At 38.6% G+C, this 22,195-nt stretch overlaps 1 protein-coding gene across 1 annotated transcript in view; it reads left to right on the forward strand.

The window, feature by feature from the left end:
* CPQ (carboxypeptidase Q) overlaps positions 1–22,195 on the forward strand; it is a 174,938-nt gene that overhangs the window by 130,721 nt on the left and 22,022 nt on the right. The window contains exons 7-8 of the mRNA XM_086465921.1: positions 1,127–1,218; positions 12,643–12,844. Of these exons, the coding sequence (XP_086322047.1) occupies positions 1,127–1,218; positions 12,643–12,844 (294 nt within the window). The remainder of the gene's footprint in view (positions 1–1,126; positions 1,219–12,642; positions 12,845–22,195) is intronic.

Genomic DNA, 22,195 nt, shown 5'->3' on the forward strand with positions numbered 1-22,195 from the left:
GAGACTATATAGCGGCCTTCCAGTGCTTAAAGGGGGCCTACAGGAAAGCTGGGGAGGGACTTTTGATCCGGAAGTGCAGTGACAGGACAAGGGGTAACAGTTTCAAAATGAAAAAGGGGAGATTTAGGTTAGATATTAGGAATAAATTCCTTCCTGTGAGGGTGGTGAGACACTAGAACACCTTGCCAGAGAAGCTGTAGCTGCCCGCTCCCTGGAAGTGTTCAAGGCCAGGCTGGATGGGGCTTTGGGCAACCTGATCTGGTGGAAGATGTCCCTGCCCATGGCAGGGGGTTGGAACTAGGTGACCTTTAAGGTCCCTTCCAACCCAAACCATTCTATGATTCTACAAATAGAATCAATCAACTAAATTAAAGGATAACGACTTCTATCTGTTCAGTTCTGCTATGGAAGAAATGGTTCCAAAATTTATCTGAGAACTTACCTTTCTTACGGAGCTACCATAGCAAAATAGAAAATGGCCTTGTGTTTGCCTTGTTTTAAAAGACTGTGCATATATTCAGCAGCCGATTGTATTTCAGATTCCAAAGTACAGATTGTTGCTTTAATTTTTCTGATAAAAAGCCAATAATGTTGCAAAGCCCCTCAGTTCTTGAAGTGGGTAAACATCTCTCATAAAAATCCAGCATCTCATTTTCAATTAATTGTGGTAAATTAACAATGACAAAGCAATGGTAATTCTCATGAAAATTTGATTTGGATCTGCTGAAAGCAGACACGCATTACTTAGTGCAGATCACCACAATGACAGCAGCATGTGTCTCAGAAATCTATCAAGGTAGTTATTTTATGCTATGGTTTTCAGACACCTGCAGTATGTCTGCGAAATGTGCTTCTCTTGTACTACTGCAACTGGTCCCAGCACCACAACAGCTCACTCCTTCCTCGTGTAGACTCTCTCCCCACAGCCCAGTGCTTCACCCCAAACAAGCAAAAAGTATTCTTGACAACAAAACCCACACTTGAAATAGGTTGCTTTTGGTGAAGGTTGAGATAACTGAGTGGAAACCCAGTCTTTTCATCCATTGGAGGATGGAGATCAATGCAAAAAAATGCTCAAATATATGGATATTTAGTACTAAAAGCAGTATTTAAAATTTTGTTTTAGGACTTCGCCCAAAAAGGACTCTGCGCTTGGTGCTATGGACAGCAGAAGAGCAAGGAGGAATAGGTGCTAAGCAATATTATCAGTTGCATAAGGTAAATGATGTCTTCAGATGATCTGCTTGACAGCACTTTTCTCCCTAGTCTTGTGACTCACGTATTATTTTTGTCAAAATGTTCAGCTTAATATATAACTGATAATAGTGATTCCAGTTCTGCCTGAAAGTATATTTTCTGGTTTTAATCATAAATGTGAACTTCGTTTTACATTTAACAGAAAGTGGTGTGACGATACATGTACATGTTCCACTTGACCTAAGATATTCTGTCATAAAACTGTTCTGAAACAGATATTTCATGATGATATGTGCCATAGGCTTCAAACACAGCTAACTTTCTGAGGATTAATGACAAATGGTCCGCATATGTTGGCAATATAAGTAAATTTTGTTTGCCTTATATATTTCTTTGTTGCATTTTCCCATAATATTTCACAATGTAAAACATAAATCAAAGAAAAAAATCTTTGCTCTCTTATCTTAATAGTGTGTAATCTGTAATACTCTTTGCCAATTACTAGTTTTATGGGATCTGGAACATTTTAAATGGTTGATTCCTTATGATGCAAGGAACACACAAACTCTATGACTGGTTAACAGGATAAAAATATTGTGTATTGTCACATCTGTCTCTTCTACCAACAACTGCCTTTTCAAAGTACATTATGACATAAAGGGCAGTTGCATAAAGCTACTTTGGAGATAAGTCTTTGGAATATGTGTGGGGTTTTTTCCCCAGAAAAATTGTTCTGGACCTGTGTAACTAAGCTAAAGTAGTTATCTTTTATTCTTTTTCCTAATTTAGTAGTATTACTCTCAGCAATGGTTAATATACCAAAGGCAGAGACAAGATGAATGCAAATGTGTTTATAAAGTCACCTGCTGTACACTAGTTGAAAGCAGACTTATAAGCAGTTCCTAAGAGTACATTTGTAATGGTAAGCAACCTGTCAGAACAGATAAATGGAAATTTCACTTTGAATCAAGTTCATTGTGATGAAAAAAACTAGATCAATTTGCATCTGGAATAGAGTTGTTAGAGATAGCATTACAGTGGTTATGGTTTTCTGGCTAACTGATGAACAGTCAATAATTTCCCACTAATGTGTTTAACATTAATAAGAAGTGTATTTAACAACCCTTATATAATGTAGTTCCTCCTTGTATTTCCAAATTATAGGGATAGCTCAGTTCTCTCATTTGGAAGAAATACACAAGAGCTTATTTTCTCAGCTTCAGGGAGGTGACAGGTTGCAGTTTAGTATGTATTAAGGACTCTGGATTTACCACTGGTACTCTGGTGTTCAGCAGGATTAAACTAGAATGAAAAATTCTGGAATATGTAGCACAGGAAAGACATTGCTTCTCATGTACAGAAGCGCATTTTGGAGGAGCTGGAGAGATGCTCTGTGCCTAGTGCACATGAGAAATGTATCATCACCTCTGTAGATTTCCGTGTTGGACAATAAGCTCCATCCTATCATGGTGTTGTCATCAACACATGAAATTGTCTCGTGCATGTCTCATCTTTTGCCAAAATGTCTGCATTTCACTGTTATCTCTAGGATTTATATTCAGAAGTAATATCAAAAAGCAGGCTTAAAGATCAAATAGGGAAATATAAAGCAGGCTGGATATTGTTTGAAAGATATCTCATTACTTTGCTTTTAAAAAAATTGAGACAAAGATGTGTTGCAATTCTTGCTCTGCTGATGTGATTCCATCTGCATGTTGTACTCTGAGAAGAAAGCCCAGTGTAGCTTAACAAGAGTTTGTGATTTACATGGAGAATTTAGGCAGAAATGACATCCGTCTGTTGTTTATTGTTCTTGTTCCCCCCTGCCATGTGATCTGGCATAATTATAAATTGATACGACTGTAGGACATCACATTACTCGTAATAACAAAATAAAGCAGATTAATACTGTACATTATATTTGGCATGAAAAATAACTTAACCTTTTAATGATTTACTTGCGCAAATTTCTGGCAATTAGGATAGTATGGCACAAACATTGCTTGGTGATGGTAATGAGTACAAGTTAACTAAGAGTGGTATTTAAAGATGCCTTGTTAAATGAAAGATGGCCTGTATGACTCATCTGCATAGCTGGGCTTATTATGACTTTCTTTCACTACAAACAAGAAGAAATATGAATGCAGTAATTCAGCACAGACAGACATGGATTTCCTTGACATTGTATATTACCTCCTCACGTCAGTGGGAATGTGGCAAGGGAGAAGAAATGAAGACAATATTGTACTGGACAAGTACAAATACTCTTACTTTCGTAGCTTATTTATTATTTCTTTCAATTTAATTTCATTTCTTTCTTCCTCATCTGTCATTGTAGATTGCCCCTGCTAGAAAGTGGATAAGTTACTGCAGAAATAACTGAGATAACAGCAGCATAGTGGTTTTACTATGGTGCCAATAATTAACTCGTATCCCTGCATAATAGCATTATTTCTATCACTCAAGTATTTCTGTAGAGCCCAGTATGATAGTTTCTGGTTATTAAAACTAGCTATAGGGTATATTGGCTGTTCAGAGCTGTATGAGAATGTAAGAGCTACCATATGCGGTTGACCAAAAGCTCAGTCTAGTGCTGTCTCCTGATTCTGATAACATGCAGTAAACAGATGCTTAGGAAAAGTGTATTTGCCCAACTGCAGCCAGAATAAGCTCAAACTACAGGTTACTCATGCAACTGTGCTTTCATTTTATCAAATACATTTCTGGAGAGCACTTCACGGTCCTCATCCATTGTTTCCTTTGTATGATTTTTATCTTCCTAATTAGATATTAGGAAGGAATTCTTTGCTGTGAGGGTGGTGAGACGCTGGCACAGGCTGCCCGGAGAAGCTGTGGCTGCCCCCTCCCTGGCAGTGTTCAAGGCCAGGCTGGATGGGGCTTTGGGCAACCTGGTCTGGTGGAAGGTGTCCCTGCCCATGGCAGGGGGGTTGGAACTAGATTATCTTTAAGGTCCCTTCCAACCCAAACCATTCTATGATTCTATGATTTTTCTAAGACATTTCCAAGAGTTGAAAGCCAAGTATGGTCTGGCAGTTTCAGTGCCTCCATTAGTGTAGGGGTACCCACCACCCCCTAGTATATCGCAGAGCACCTGCTCGGTTTTGACCACGAGGTAGAAGCCTCCCAGGGCAATCACCAGCACCTTTGCTCCCAAAGGAGATATACCTGCTGAAGTGCTCACAGCTTTTAACTGTTAGCCAAAATCAGATTTAATTGCAGGCTGGAAAAAGCCTTGATTTTCCTTTACAGTAAAGACTCCTTATCTTGATGAAGGGTAATGAAATTAAAGGATTTTTCTAATTGTAAATCAGGCTCCAGATCTTGGGGTTTAACACTACATCTGAAGTCCATGCCCAGTGCTTAGTGTTGTGTGACCCAGTTGCTGAGTAGGGCTCTTATGTACAGATAATACAGTAAATAACTTCAAAAATGTGAAACATTGCAACTGCTGCTTTCGTTTGCAAGTTCAATTGAAGAAGCAAGGGGAACATGGTTTAGTAATTCTGTAGGACCTCATGTTGCAGCTATTTAGTACAGATTCTCCTTCAACCTTTAACACTACCTGAGTGCTTTAACACTACCGAGTCCGGTAGGGTTTTTAAGTTTTTGCTCTTATGCTGTCTTCATGAGGGGAGAAAGAAGTATATGTAATGAAGTGTCTGGCTTCCTTTTCATTGCTTTGGACTAGTTTCTGTGGAAGATCTGTGTACCATGAAGACAAGGTTACAGTTATTTACCCATCTGAATTAAGGGACTATGAATGGCTGATAATATTTATTTTGGAATAGAAGTATTGCATACAATCTTCTAGGAAAGCAAATACATTTTGTAATTAGAAGACTAAGAGATCCTAGGCCACATTCAAATTTACTTTAGTAACTCTGTTGTGATCATTGGAGGCATTTATGTGTTATGAATTTAATTCAAACCACATTAAAATATTTCTGCATGCTTTTATTTGTATCTTAATGATGTTTGCAGTACATACCAAAATTTCTGGTGCAAATGCCATACACTGTTTTAACTTTTTAGTAAAGGTTTAACTTTATGGAAACCAATCACCGATGCTTACTATGGTTTCCTTTTTGTGTTTATTACCAAGAAGATTCGATATTTTGCCCAAACTGGGTCTGCATGAAAACAGGACTTTCTGAAATGCTGGTATCTTGTTCTTGCTAATTTAAGTACTCTTTATTGATGCTTACATGAAGTTTCTACTGTGATTTGCTAATGAGTTACTTTCTCTAAGAAGAAAATATCCAAAAAATTTCTTCCAGGTGAAATGATTCTTCCCCAGAAAATAGTGGCTCTTCAAAAGCAGAGTTTCAGAAAACTCAAGTGTTTCAACATCCTCTTTATTTCCCAAGGTAACAAGTACTCTAGTGAAATGTTAGACATGGATTTGTGTCTGATTTGAACCAAACACATCAAGGATTTTACTGTGGGTTCTTTTATCCCAGTGAAGTATGTTGACCATTTGCCTGTTGACTGTTCTCAGGAAATATTCTCTGTAATCATAAGTTCTATAAAATTACTGCTGGTTGTTTTGACCCCTGCTGTCCTGTTGATCCCTTTCACTGAGAAATGAAAGAAATGCATAAAGAGAGAAATGTTCCATTATAAAACCACAAAAAGAAAGCAATCGCACTGTATTCTTCAGAATCACAGTTAACAACCGGTAGCACCCTTGGTTGTATTAAGAACAATAAAGCTAGCATAATTATACAAGTATATTTTACACTCGTTCTAGATCAGTAGGAATTCATAATTCTTAATATTGAGATGTCACATTCCTAGTGAAACCTGCAGAGAAAGACAGATTTTGCTAATACACAAAACCAAGTTGATTCCTTTTCCTGTCTGAAGCAGGGAAGACCCAGGATCAGTCATAGAATTATTAGTTTGGAATAGACCTCTAAGATCATCAAGTCCAACCATTGACCCAATACCACCATGACCACTAAACCATGTCTAGAAGACTAACTCACCACATTTTTTGAACACCTCCATGGATGTTGACTCCCTGGGCAGCCTGTTCCAATGCTTGACCACTCCTTCAGTAAAGAAATTTTTCCTTATGTCTGATCTAAACCTCCCCTGGCACAACTTGAGGCCATTTCCTCTTGTCCTGTTGCTAGTTACTTAGGAGAAGAGACCAACACCCACCTCGCTACAGCCTCCTTTCAGGTAGTTGTAGAGAGTGATAAGGTCTCCCCTCAGCCTCCTCTTCTCCACACTAAACAACCCCAGTTCCCTCAGCTGCTCCTCATTAAGACCTGTTCTCCAGGCCCTTCACCAGTGTCGTTGTCCTTCTTTGGACACGCTCCAGCACCTCAATGTCTTTCTTGTAGTGAGGGGCCCAAAACTGCACACAGTATTGGAGATGTGGCCTCACCAGTGCCAGTACAGATGCATGGTCACTTCCCTGGTCCTGCTGGCCACGCTATTTCTGATACAGGCCAGGATGCTGTTGGCCTTCTCGGCCACCTGGGCACACTGCTGGCTCATGTTCAGACAGATGTTGACCAACACCCCCAGGTCGTTTTCTGCCGGGCAGCTTTCCAGCCACTCCTCCCCAAGCCTGTAGCGCTGCACGGGGTTGTTGTGGCCCAAGTGCAGGACCCAGCACTTGACCTTGTTGAACCTCATCCAATTGAACCTCAGCCCATCAATGCAGCCTGTCCAGGTCCCTCTGCAGAGCCTTCCTACCCTCGAGCAGATCAACATTCCCACCCAATTCAGTGTCATCTGCAAACTTACTGAGGGAGCACTCAGTCCTCTCATCCAGACAGACCCAGTCATGACAGCACGTCTCCTGGCTGCCTAGTCTTAGTTCCATGTGGGCAAATTTCATGCACAGAATCACAGAATATTAGGGGTTGGAAGGCACCTCGAAAGTTCATCTAGTCCAACCCCCCTGCCAGAGCAGGACCACCTAAAGTAGATCACACAGGACTGCATCCAGGCAGGTTTTGAATGTCTCCAGGGAAGGAGACTCCACAACCTCTCTGGGCAGCCTGTTCCAGTGCCCTGTCACATCTAGTGTTAGGAGAACAGTCTTTGCATCTTTTCTCACTTTCCCTCATGCGAGTAGCAGCGCTGCCATCTGAAACATGAACTGATGGAGACGTCTTCTGAGGATAGCTGCTCTGCATTCATACTCCAGGCAGCTGCACGCGACCACAGGTCCTTGATGCTTTAGGAAAGCTTCTGCTGTAAGAAAGCTAGGCTTCTTCTATCCAAACTCCCCGCAGCTGTGCAAGACAGAAAATTGTCGATTCTTGTTGACTCATCATGGTGAACTTTCTCCTCATTGACTTCTTTTCATTTTAACATTTCACCTCTTACCTAGATAAGAACCTAAGCGTGCTCTGCATAAAACTCAGAAATATTAATGATGTGTGCCGTGATAATTTCTAAGGTGTTGCCGATTTATTTTCATTTATCTTTTATTGAAAGTTACAAAAGTACTCATTTGCTTACTGAAAGAGTAAACAACATCTTTGGTTGAAAGATATAAATGACAATTTTTAATTTTGGCAGTGTTGCCTATTTTCAAATGAAAACCTAAAACCTCTTAAAAAAGGACAGCGGTGGGACAGTCATTCAGAGTCATAGACAGTGTGTTGATACCCTTGTATTTGAACAGTAAAAGGGCTTAAGTTACGGAACATTTTCCAGGAGAAGCATTTCTCTTTGATATGCCTCTGTAAAAGAAAAAACTTGCCAAGACAAGGCTTCAGGTAATCTGATGCATACCTTACTTAGCCTGCTGCTTGTCTTCAGAGATGTCTGCTTTTTCTTGTCTGTCATCCCAGAGAACTTACAATACTGAATGGTCATCTCTGTGAGCACTGGGAAGTTGTTTGCAGAGGAAACAGTAGTGGTATTGTACAAGGCAAGACATGCTAGTAGTATGTTTTTACTGAGTGAAATGCTAATAAGTACATGACCAAATTCTGCTTCAGGGCTGTTGAAGTTACAGGGACTTTTGTCATTGGCTTTGCAGAGGTCAGAACGCTGTAACTCTGTTAGAGAACAAGCCATAAAATCTGTGGACTTTTTTACAGACTGCTTTCCCGCAAAATGTGGCAGAAAAATATTTTATCTTTTAACAAAAGTATGAGCCTTATTCATACCTTGTCATCTGTCAAAAATAGTGCTAATCTTCAGCTTTACAGCAGCTTTCTCCCATATAATGATGGGGTAATTTACAAAAATTTATAACTCACAGTGTTCCTGATTTTCCCTGTCTTCATTCAAAAAGAGTGCGAGTGGTATGATGGTGGTGGTTATTATGCCTTGATGCTGGTGCATCTCTGCTTCCTAACAGCTGTTCTGGTGGTTTTTCTCTAGTTTCCATTTATGCTGTTTTGCTTCAATAAATAATCTTGATCCTAAAGCAACTCAAAATTACAGTACACCATGTTTATATATTATTAAACACTTAGAGGATATTATTTATTTTATTTTTTCTTTTCCAGCTGTCATATGCACTTAGGTGTTTCCAGTGTTTTCTCTTGTCTTTCCTGTAGTCTCGCCAGCCTAACAAAGCTGAGTTGTGATTTAAACACACTTTTAGTACTGCAAGTGTGATGACCGTCATTTCACCCTAAATTCTGCAACACGGTTGTTGCTGTGCTATACTTGAACCCCAACTGCTCTGAGTCAAATACTGGAATACAAGAATACAAGTGTTGGTGTTTCCTAAAGTTAAGTGTGAATTAATAACAGAAAGCTGAAAATGTGCTGTCGGATTAACTGATGTCCCTTCTTACTGGAACAAATTAACCATTAGTCAAGGACAGTGCTTTGCCATTACAGACTTTAAAATTTTTCCTGAAAAGTGGTGATTTTTCTCAGTTGGTTCAAAAAGTAAACCAGTAAATGAGCTATTGGACAAGCAATAACACTCCATTTTAGGTAGCCCCAAGTTACTGAAGGCTTTTAGGACAGTTGTTCCCTCCCTTATCTTTTCGGATATCTCAGTGCTTTAGCTGGGTAAGAGGAATTGCATTCAGAGACTCAGTAGATCAGTCATGAGATGTTGGAGTCTAGTTTAACATTTGGGAAGAATTAACAATTGGGATTTTGACTGAGTAAGTAGCTACCAGTAGGGTGTACCTGCTTGGGATTGACAGTGTCTGCGCTGGATGGGACATGTTTCCTACCAACAGAAGTACCAGTCATGCATATGACATTGTTTTCTTAATTGAAAAGATTTTACTGTAATTTAATTGTTTCAAGTGTTTGCCTTAGAGATGAGAAACACTTATATTTTTAGTTTTGTTTAATAGAGATAAAAATAAATTGTTTCTAGAGAAAACATAAATAAAAGGAATTAAAATAAAGAAATTAAAAATAGGAGAAGTATTGGCAAGGATTGTGCCTATTTGCATATTCAATGAAAATAGCAAGCTATAGAAAGCCAATTTTCCCATGCAGTATTTATTGTAGTGTTTCATTTAAAAAAACAGCCAAAGAGCTAAATACGATGAGAAAAAGAGAGGTGACTACTTCTGTGACCAAGCCATAGGAAGGTAAAGGATAAAAGTCTATTTTGATGTTCAGAGAATTAGGCAGCAGGTTACACCAACAAGATTTAATTTTCTGGTGTATGCTAAGAGAGGTGGCACAGTATCAAAATGCAGCAAATGGGTTTACTTTCTGAAAAAATTTTGTACTGAGTTTAAAATGCTTATTTAAATGATATGCCACTATGAGGCAAAATGAATGAAACAGCTGAGCCTGCAGTTATTTTATAAAATCTTACTGGTTTGTTGTGCTGTTCTCTTGAATTAGTCAAGGGAGCAATGTACAATCTCACACTGCATTGCTAAGCGGTAGTTATTCCTGCACCATAAAGGGCAAAGGACAACAGAGCATCTTCCCTATAGCATATTTTCCAGTGCATATTTCTTTCTGTGTAAGTAGAAATGCCCATAAACGTGTACTAAAACGGGTATGGTGAAACAAAACTAACTCCCTTTTTTTTAAAGATTGCAACTTTCAGAAGCAACAGTGAATAGTTTTGTATTCTTGTGGACAAAATAGGGACAAAGCTTTCTCGAGGACACATGGTACTTGAAGTAGTCGTGACCTGTTTCTTTTTTGTTCCCCAATGAGCTTAGTTTCTCTCCCCAGGGCATTGTTTTTGTGCCACTCCAGCACATTCTCAGAACTGAACAGCTTTCTTACAGGGCAAGAATATGGTGTAATGTATTGTGGGTGGTTTGTTTTCTCGGTTTCATATTAAAAACACATGCAAACATTTATATGAGAAAACACAACTGAAGACTGCGCTAATGCTGCTATACTAGCAGTTATGAAGTTTTGGAACTTAGGAATTCTGTTTTTTGGACTCATAGGTGAGATTTCTTCTCCCTATCAGCACTGTTCCCGTGCTTGCTGCCTTGAATAGTCCCTTCTACTTTCCTTATTGTTCCTCATTGCAGTGAGTATTGCAGCTTCTTAAAAAATGAGAAGTCCTGCTTCAAAGACTCAGCCAAAGAGGTCATTTCTGAATCATTTCTATTATGATATTATACAAGGCTCACTATAATTAAATTAGCTTTTGTTAGCAATTCACCAGCAGACAGAAATGCATGTTGTCTTCCGTAAGTCTTCCTCCCTGGGCTTGTGATATAAAGACATAAATTTTGAGACATTCTTTCTGTTGTACCTGTGACTTTGGAGCATCATTGGTCTCTTTTGCCATGCAGTGAGCTTTTCTTGGCCTGCTTCTCTCCCACTATGTTCAGAGGATCTGTGAATCACAATTTCATATTGAGGCTCATGATCTGTAATACTGCATTTGATGATAGGCCTAGGCACTACATGTATTCTAATTCTTTACATTTAGTCTTTTATAAACTGAAGATTTTTTTCATTGTATAAAAATAGTGATTGCCAGTTTGGTGACAACATTGGTTATTTCTACCTTGATTTCCATTAGTTGGATGGATGGATAGATAGCTTGGTTATTTTAAGGTATTATAACATTCATAGTTACTTCATCGTATGCAAAGATTTTGTATTAAATTTTTTAACTGCTGGATACATTTCTAAGTTAAAAGTCAATACCTCTGCTATGTTAGAACTTCTTTCACTCAAGAATGAAACTTTTCAAAAGAGAAAAGTTTTGGGAAAGTCGAGTGTACAACACAGTTCTTGGCAAATTCTATAAAGAACTTTTGAAAACTTATGTGAATATCACATTCACAGTCACCTGTAGTTCATATTTGGTTTTATATCCAGAAAAATGTGAGAGAATTCTTTACTGAATTGTAGGCCTATGTGGGCTGTTAATGACATGGATCTGTTACTCACCACTATCACGTATCTGTTGCAACAATTTTCTTGTAATAATCCATTACAGCTATAAAATTCTCGAATAAGATCTAGGCATAGGAATAAAACCTGCAGGAAGTTCTCTTACTTTAGACATTCAAGATAGTCTGAAGTATAGCTTTTTTCTGCCTGACCTGGCCATAAACTGTATTATTTTGCAAAAAAGTTACATGCCTCTCAGAAAGAGTGAGACCTTCCTTCACGTAAAGTCCCTAAGTATTGTATTCCAATTAAACCTTTGTGACTGAGCATTCTCAGTGTATGAGGAGCAAATAAATGGCTCTGGATGCTAATTTTTGTTCTTTTAGCTAAAAAGAATTTTTCAAGTGCACACTAAAAGCGAATGTTATTATGCTGTTTGTACACAAAAATCTTGAAATTTCGTGTCTACTGTAAGGACTTAACCTTGGAAGCACGACCTTCCCTTTAAACCGACTTTATTCCTTCAGGTCGGAAGGAACCCTGGCATTTCAGTCCTCCGACTGAAGTCAGAGTTGACTACACAGTATATTGAAAATAATGTGTTTCTGAAGAGGCAGCAGCTGTTTGGGGTTTTTTTTGTTGTTGTTTTGGTTTGGGTGGGGGTTTTTTGTTTGTTTGTTTGTTTTTGTTTTTTTTTTTTAATGGGGTGTCCTTCATGTCTAAGCAAGCTTTGAATGCATCTAATTTTAAAGCCAACCAGACTGCATACCCTCCCCTCTGCAACAGAATTTCTGAGTTTCAGATCTGAGAAGAAAGTGAGAGTTGCAACTGAAAACTGAAATGTGGTGGTAATAGCTTGCCTTTCTAGATGACTTCAGAAGTCTTAAAGCAAGTATTTGAGGACAGCAGGCCAGTCATGTGATTCCTACAGAATATTGATACCTCAGAACAGGACTTGACCTGTTTCAGCATTTTCATCCAGAAAGATTAGGTCCCTTCATTTATGCTTATATACACATGATCACAGGAAGTATTTCTCTGCTTCTTAAACAAATTTGTTATGGTATGCTTGCACTGACATCTAGAATCCAGTATATGGTGCCAGTTAAAATAGCAACCACAAAAACTTATCTTCTTTCCTTACATGTTTAGGAAAATATCTCCAACTTTGACATCGTCATGGAGTCTGATGAGGGCACCTTCAGGCCGTCTGGACTGGGTTTTACTGGCAATGCTAAAGCTCGGGACATCGTGAAAGAGATCGTGACTCTGCTGCAGCCCATCAATGTTACGGAAGTTTACGACGACGCAGATGGAACGGACATTGATTACTGGATGAAAGATGGGGTGCCTGGTGAGTGTGCTTTGCAGGTGACACCGCTCCTCCCATGCAGTGGCATGTCAGATGGGTGGTTTGGGTTTTTGAAAATAGTAAGAAATGCTTTCTCTCAAGGAGTAAAATTTACGGTAGATAAAATGCAGAAATGTTAAAAGGTGACCAACAAAAATAGGACATAAAGTGCATTTGAGCTGCAGTTTAATAATGGTATAGATTATACATAGCATAACATGCCTAAAATCTTCTTTTCGGCTTTAAGGATTTATAATAATTAATCCCAGACTGGTGGTTTATAAATAGTAAGCTAAGGCAGAGAGAAATTCTCCAATGCAGAACAAATGATTTTTTTATTATTATTATTTCAACTTTGAAATACAGGGCTTTTTCTCCCTGTTTCATATGCTGCAGAAACAATGTTTTTGAGACATGACATTTAAAAAGTTATGGGGCATTAAGGTGTGCTAGAGGAGTAAAAAGTGGTTTAGGGGTTTGTTTGGAGTACTGTATCTGTCTCACAGTGAGGAGCAGCTTGCTGGCAAATAGGCTTGGAAGCTATGAAAGAGTTCCACTGCTGGCAGCCCCACTGTGCAGGAGACCCCACACTAGCACAGGGTTTTGCAGAGCACGAGTCCCAGTTAGACACCAGCCTGGGTGAAGCCTTAGTGAATTTCCATGATAGTTTTCACTTGAACAATATTAGAAAGAAAAGTTTCATAACATTGATATTTAAAAAATTATGATCTGTTTTAAAATTTTAAGGTTCTTTTTCTCCGGTGTTTTATGATTGAAGTAGGCTGGCGCGTTTCTCATGCTAGTTTTACTAGTAGATGCTATATGCTTAGAATCTCTTAATATTTTATTAACTGCCTTGTTTTGTACCTGGTCTTGCGGAAAGCGCAGTTCATCATGGAATATATGCTTCTTATTTGTGGTCAGAACACTTTGCTTCTCACGCACCTGGGGTGTACAAAGATACCATAAAGTTGACTGCCTCGATAAATGTACAGATGTCTAATTTTGAAAGCAAAATGTCTATGCTGGGCAAGAAGTATGGATGGATGGATATTGTTGAATAGCTAGGGATTTATCATCAGCTGGTGTGCTGCTTTCCAGGTGAGGTGCAAGCTGTTCAGTGCTGTGTCATACAGTTGTCACATTGGTGTGCACTGGGGTTCCTAGGCTCTATGGGTGCATCTTACGTGTTAGGACCTTGTGCTGGGTTGAGTTGAGAGACCATAAGCCCTGCTGCAATGTTGTAGACTTGCATCATCCTCCACAGCCTGCAAGTGCCTGTACAAAGACGTCTGGTCCAGAATTTCAGACCAACATGTCTGTGTTGTAGCTGGAATATGAGAACTCGCCACTCAACCTGTGTTTAGAAAATACAGGTGTATCAGAATTATTTCCTAGTAAAGGTGTTGGGAGTCCTCGGGGACTTCCATTGTGCTTCCCATCTGAGTGTGACAGATTATGGAAGAAAGAGAAAAAAGTTAACATTCAAAAGCCTTGTTTTCAGTTGATAATGTGAGTGGTGCTTGTGATGGCAGTGTGTATTGAGATCTTGTACACCACTTTTCATTAGCTGAGGTGCACCTGGAGCATAAATAGCTACAGCTTTCCGGGGTCCTCTTGATTAGTCACCTGGGCTACATGTTTAAAGTGCCGTCAGTAGGACCAGGGCAGAAACAGGAGCCCTCTCCCATAGTCATCCATACTCCTCAGAAAGCGTAAACTGTGCAAAAAATCATAAACTATAAGCTCAACCTTGGGAAAATACAAATACACCAGAACCAAGACCTCAGTTTTTAAATAAATGTGATTTGCCTTCCTATTTAAAATTTGTCACATTAATTGATGGTGGGGGTTTTTGCTGTCTGTAGCTTTGGTTCATTTAACTTCCCATTAAGCAGATAGCAAAGTGTTGTTGTAGCATAAAGGAACAGTGATTCTTTTTTTCCCCATCGAGCCCCAGTGGAATTAGCTCCACTAAAAGAATTTTGGCTGCTTTAGATTGCATTTCATACTGTACTAGGGAGAAGTCTAAGACATCTTGTAATCTTCATGCCTTGTCTGCAGTATTCTCACCGCTCGAATGAGCCCTTGTGGTATATAATAACATTGGAACAAATTGAACAGACTGTAACAGCTTTTATAATTTCATCCATTTAAACAAGCAGTCAAGTGTTGACACTTCATCAATTTTTAAAAATATTTTCTTGAAAATACATTTGGTGGCTTTGTTTCTGCAACAGTAAGAGAAAATATGGTGTACTTCTTGAACAATAAGAATGGTTTCTGATGTAATCTCTCTAGAGTTTTTCTCCTTTTCAGTGTTAAATAGATTCTAGGATTCGCCTTTTTAGATGCTATTAAAATTCTGCTCCTCCTGCTCCTTTTGGTCTGAAAGAGCCACAGAGGGCAACAGTAACGTGTGTTTTTCAGAGCTCCTCATAGCTGCTCCTGAGTCCAGCGAAGTGACTCTGGGAATGTTATTTGAAATATTACTTAAACGTATTTACAAGAAGACAGCAGTGACTGTTCTGAAATTTTAGGATAAGAGAGGCCAGGAGAGTTCAGAGTGCTTTGCAAATCGTAGACTGAAGCTTAACTAATACCTCTAAAGCACAAGCAAGGTGATCTGCACCAAACACAGCCGTTTTATGCTTCGTGACTGCAGAGTATTTCCATCAGTGGCCTTTACATTGGATTATTTTGAGAATAGTTCAGCCCAGCAATGAGGAATGTCTGTGGCTGTGTTTTTGTAGTGATAGCCAGTTTTTAGCTACTGAAAATATTTGTACAACATTTGTTTTGCTTTTTCATGAAGCATAAATCAAAGGAAATTGGCGTTTTGTGGTGTCATATTTTAAGCTGTGGTTTTACATTTTGAGATGACTGTTGGTCCTAAGACTGCTCCTTTATTAATTATGGAATTATTTTCCTCAGTTTTCTTTTTAAGACTTCAGTTATGTATTTGGTTTTAGTTAGGGATACATCTAAACTGTGGCACATAAAACTATTCCTTTCTAACACTAATTCCTAATCAAGTTTGGCCAGAATTTGCAAATATAGGTGGGAAATGGGTTGGTTGAGTTAATTTTTGGTGGTTTCTTTGCAGGCTTTTTCAGTGTCCGAAATGGTTAAAAACCATTAAGCAACATAGACCAACACTCAGGTATTTTTGTTGAAAAAGCAAGGTATCTGATGATCACAAGGATGCTTCGAACATGATTTAAACCAGTTCCTAAGGCAATAGCACTGGGGCTGAGTCACTCTTCCCTGCAAACTTTCAGACACTGAGAAGGGAGATTGAAGTGATTGTATTTGTATTACGTTATCCAGTGAACATTAGTTCAGCTTTAGGCGTTAGGGGAGAGGAAAACAGGTGCTCTTCTATTTTGGCAAAGGGAAGGCTGTTATGACACAGTATTTCCAGGGGAGCTGGTTCAATAATGCTCCTTTTTGCTGGGCTCGTCAGGGAGGTTATCGGTTGCTGTGGTGGTTATGATGGAAACACTTGTCTGTTAGGACCTGAGCTGTATTTGAGATCGAGCTGACCCAGGACATCAAACAACTCCCCAGAGGCATGTGGCAACTCCTCTATTTAAAATTCAACCAGTGAACTAAAGGTGAAACTCCTTTTTACAATGTCACTCTGAACCTTGATTGTTTGTGTGTCTCCACAGTGACGGTGTCTTGCTTTTTTGTTACATTACACAAGAGGAGGAATTATTCTTCCAGAAAGTAATAAACCAGTAGTTCATCTAACTTTAATGTTTCTTCAGAAATCAAAAATTCATTGCTAACCCAATCTATTAGTCATTTTCTCACAGGTGGCAAACAAATACTATCATATATCATTTCTCTCATTTTTATATTTTCATAGTACTTCTTTATTACCTTCATCTAAAATAAGATGTATTTTGGCCTTAGACATCAGACTTTGACATGCATGATTTCCTTTCATATTATGTAAGAGGTTAAATCCTTCAGTTCCACCCCTTTTCCAGAGCATGCTGCCCTCTCACCCCCCCCACCCCGTCACCCCCCGTCCCCATCATCCCTTGTAGCACCAAACTCCAGTGCAAGCCTGTCGGCATGCTTGGACCAAGCCTGCTCCACTGCTCAGTGTCAGCCAGGGACATGTTTGAGAAAGTGGTGTAATGGGAAAACTCCCTGACTTGAGGTTGCCAGCTGAGCATGAAGAACTGGGTAAACTCTATTTCCCAGATATTAAGCAGGTAACCTCTGTTCACTCCTGGCTATATGACTTTGGAAGTGGTGGCCAATGTGATGCATGAAGCATTGCCCCTCGGCATACCTGTTTTATACTGTCCGCAGACTTGGGCAGGCTCTTTGGATCCAGTTTCTGAGCTTATTTTTATTGCTAAAAGAATAAAAACCGTAAAGAAAAAGAGGAAAAATCAGATTCACATAGTCTAGGACTTCATGGGCCAATGCTGAAAAGCTTTTGGCTTGATTGTACATAGGTAAAGGATGCTGCAGTTGACAAAGACCTTCCTACAAGAGAAAGGAAAGAGAAAAAGATTTCCTTAAAACCAGACATAAACCTTAACTTCCTCTTTAATATATAGCATTTATGTGATTTGTGATCTGGGATGTTTAGCATAGGGTATCATGTGGAGAGCTCCAGTTACTTGACTAAGTGACTAACACAAGTGAAATGTCTCCTGCTCACTCATGGAGCAAAAAGTTGGACAAAACTCCTGAACACTGCTCACAGAACTAGCTTTATGTGTAGTATTGGAAGTACTTAGATAATTTTAGTTATTCCACAGGTGCTACATTTTTGTACTTGCTGAGTTCCCACTGCTCTGGACATGTGTTGAAGCACACTGCCAACACCACCCACTATGGGCCTGATTTATCTTTTTGTGGAATTGAGGGGTGAGGGGCTTACAGTGTACACCTATGTCTTGCCTGAATCTTGATCTCAATAAGTTTGAGATATACCAGCACAGTTGTGTGATAATTAGCAATATTGTATTCCTTTCCTTTTAAAGATGTTATTTTATCATTCTGAAAAGAAATATGGTGAATGAGTGTGTTCCACTGCAGAAGTGAAATTTTCTGCAACTTGGGAGGTATTAAATTGAACCAATATGCTAAGAGAACAATTATAATTGCTTGGCACTTAAAGAACCTACTACAAGTGTGACAGCTATTAGAAGTGTTTAAAATCTTGATTGCAGAAAGAACTGTGTGTATTAATCTGTAAAATAATTAATCTATGCTCTAATTTATCGTTGTTCCATAAAAATAGGCTTTTGAAATTAGAAATTACTCTAGAGTAATTAAATAAATTTAATATGCTGCAACTTTTTATGAAGGTGGATACCTTAAAAGGCTTATAGTTTAACATAATATCTCAGTTATATTAGCCTTTCATATGACCTTTTCTGCTTTTAATAAAGTTAATAAAGTCTTTGAGACTAATCATTTAATGAAAGGACTAGTCTGTAAATTTTGTGTTCTTACTAATTATGTTACTTGACTACCAGACAAGCTTGACCATACTTTCCATACAGTTCTTTCCACCTTTCTTCTGCTTAGGCTAGAGTCTTGTTTTGGTGTATTGGAGTATTGGGTTACTTCTAATAATTAACAGGAAGCATCAGAATTGCAAGGTTTTTGTTTCACGCAGACGAGACACAGACCACGCCAATATTCTGCTGGGATAGTACTGTTGGAGAGAGGGAATGGAGTTTGGTGACTAGGCACAGTGCCTGAATATAAATTTTGCTGGTAGTTTTAAGAGGGCTTCTGTAATGTATTTCTCATTAGGGCACGTACATTTCTAATGCGAGGGCACAGGGTGGTCATGTCAAGTCAAAAATAATATGTCGTCTTTGGGGCAAAATAATTAATGATTGTAGCAAATACTTGAAAACGGCTCATTCACATCTATTTTGACAAAAATGAAGACTACTTCTGAATTAACTTGGTGAAGTCTACATGTTCAGTAATACGTTTTAACAGTAATTTATTAGATACCGATAGAAATACTAAGAAGAGAAAGGTTGACACAATCAAGGGTGAATGCTGCGATTACTAGCAGGTATTACTAAGTGCTTTTACTTCACTCTATATTAGTGCCATTTTAGTGAGAGCAAGATCACAAAAGGACTGCGGGAAGACTTGAAAGTGTAGAAATCGTACCTTACAGTGGGAAATGGAAGATGTTAAATCTCTCTCCATTTCTGCAAAACTATATTAAGTGATGACTTAACTACAGCATACGTATTAGACTGAGAAGTGATTTGTCTAATTACAGCACCTTTCTCTCTTGTTTTAAAAAAATAGACCATTAGCAATTCAGTCTATCTGAGTCTAAACAAATTCAAAGTGGAGGAAAGCATACACCTTCCATAAGGTTATTGAGCTACAGAAGCACCTTGCAGACTCAGTGAATTCTCCATCATTTTGAATGTGTAAAACAAGCTTGGGTGTCCTTCAAAAAATAAAGGATAATTCAGGCAGGAGGAATGGGCTTGTTGCAGTAGATACAAGGAGAGGTTCTTTACCAGGTGTTATTCAGAAGGTGTAATTAGATGGTAATGGGTCTTGCTGGCCTTAAAAGAGTCTGTGAATCTGCCAGTAAATCTTGCAAGCGTTTTTCATAGAGAAATGCCTCTTTTCCCATTTAAGCCTCACCTATTTCAAACAGACTAGCTTTTTGAATATCAAAAGCTCTTGTCTTTGATTTGCACAACATTTAGGTAATGCTAATTACAATTTAAAAAATAGAACTAGTGTTAACTTGCCGGTCCCAGAGGAAATTTGAACTGTGAAACCAAAAATATTTGCAAAAATCTATCATACATTGCTGAACAGCTTGAATTTCTTCTTTTATTTCTAGTTGTTCTCTTTCCTTCAGTATCTGTGATGCAGTTTGTTTGAAAAAGTTTTCTTGGTGGTCACAAGCTAAGAATTACAGCACATGGGTTAAGCAGCTGATATAACATAGCGCTTGAATTTATCTTTCAAAAAACTGAGGCAAGGCAGCTTTAAAATAATCTTACATGAATATTACAATAAATTATTTTGAAACACTGACATTCTGATTGGCTTTTAGAATCCTAGAAGTAAAATTGTTCCAGTGCATTCAACACTGTACAAATACTAAATAAACTCATTAATCTAGTAATGAAAACTTAAATTAAGGTGTTTCAAATAAAATAATAAATTCTAATGGTTCTTGCACTTTTTGACTAGTAGACTTCTTTCTCTTAAAGATATTTTATCTGTGAATATCTGTGAATATCAATAAGGCTGAATTTTTTCCTTACTTTTAGATGCTTCAGAAAGAAGGATTGGCATAAAATACCCTGTTATTAAATAAGTTCCTTCTGTAAGCACACAAAATTCCTGAACGTTTAAAAAATTGATAATAAACTTGCTCCTGCCACTCGTAAGTAGGAGAATATGCTCTGTCTCAGAAAAGAAACACTGAAAATATCTAACTGAGAATCTCATTTGGATGTGGGGTGTGGTTGTTTCTATTCTGGCTGTGCGTCTGAGAGGCATATTAATTCTCTGTTGTTTGTTGCGTAGGAAAGATGAATTCTGTTGCTGTGGGTGGGAATATTCTTTTCATATGGAAGCGTTTGCTGTTTGTTGATCCTAAAAAATTAAGTGTCCTACATTAACACACAGAGCTCAGTGTTAACATGTTAAACATGCAGTTTGTAAGTACAAGTTAGTTAAGCCTTATTGCTAGAACTGTCCCTGACATCACTGAAGCTCATACAAATAATGAAGTAAATAGAAAAAAAAAGGAAAAAAAAAGGTTGTAATTTGTGTTCTGTAAGGAAGTTGAGGTTGGAAAGTGTTTGCTAGTGGAAAAGTGTGGAAGTTAAATGTGATTCTCTCCAATTTTTTTTTTTTTTTTTTTTTCATTTTTTGGAATGTGACTGTATGAAAAATAAGACACATTCATAGTGTGGAAATGTTGGGAGATTTCTCCCCAAACGTGTAACAATCCAGAATGGCTGTTAGGAGCAACAGCAGAAAAATCTGTGGATTCGGGGATTTCATTCCTGGAAAACAAACTGTAGTGGCATCAGTACTGAAAACTGAATAAAAAATAAATGTTCAGTAGCATTCCAGGAAGACCATGCATAAGCTACTCCTGATGGGAAGGACACAGGTTAAATGTATTAAGATCTGGCTTGCAGCTCTCCAAGTAGTTTCCTATATGAAGTCATATGATGAGTGTTTCTAATGGGATTCTTCAGGGCTTGGTACATCCTCAACTATTCAGTTTCCATTGGTGGTTTGGAATCAAGTTTAAAACTACAACAAAACACCACTGATGTAATCGCTATAGGAATGATAAAGAATGATGAGAACATGCTGATCATCTGGCCAGGGTGATTATGTTAGTGTGAGTCCACTTTGTCCATTTTGTTTACACCTTTCTTATACTGGAGTCTCAAAAGAAGATGCAATATTTGGAAAAAAAATCACTTCCTTGTATCTGTTGATGACTGTATTGCTAATGTAGCCCATACGTTACCTTCATTGCCACAAGGTCTCACTGGTGCCTCTTGTCCAGCAGGCCCTGCAGGTCCTGTTCTGCAAAGCTGATACCCTGCTAGTGCACCTCCAGCACATACTGTTCCAGTGGGTCATCCTTTTCCGGTACAGGACTTTGATTTTGTCTTTGCTGAATTTTCTGAGGTCTTGTCAGGCCATTTCTGGATTTTGAGCTCTCTGAACAGTAGCTCTGCCTTCCAGCATACAAAACTGCTCCTTCCACAAATTTGATGAAGGTGTGGACCATCCCTGTTTTCTAGGTCATTGCTGAAGATGTGAAGGGTACTGGCCTGACATTGACCCCTGAGGGTCACACCACTCATAACCAGCCACCAGTTAGACCTCAAACTGTTGATGGCTACTGTTTGAGCCTAGCAGTTCAGTCAGTTTTCCACACACTTTTATTCCACCCCTCCAGTCCATAATTTTCCTGGGGACTGAGGTTAGTTTGTCTCGCTTATAGTTCTCTGTAAGTGTCTTGCTGCTTTTTATTTCACAATGGACACAGCACTTGCATTTTTTCAGTCACTGGGGACTTGCCCTGCTTGCCACAACTTTTCTAAGATGATGGAAAGCAAACTCACAGTGGCACTGGTCAGCTCCCTCATCCAGTATCACGAATTTGTATTTGCCCCATTTACTTAAACAATCCCCAATTTCATCTTCCTATACCATGAGTAGTACCTGTTCCCCCTTCTCCCCGACTCTGCTGCCAGGCACAGACCTGAGAGTTACTTAAAAGTTAAAACCACAGCAATTACTTTCTTACTATTCTTTCGTTAGTCATTATAGCTAATATTGTGAATA

This window comes from Leptosomus discolor, chromosome 5, assembly GCF_034619465.1.
Source record: "Leptosomus discolor isolate bLepDis1 chromosome 5, bLepDis1.hap2, whole genome shotgun sequence".
NCBI lineage: Eukaryota > Metazoa > Chordata > Aves > Leptosomiformes > Leptosomidae > Leptosomus > Leptosomus discolor.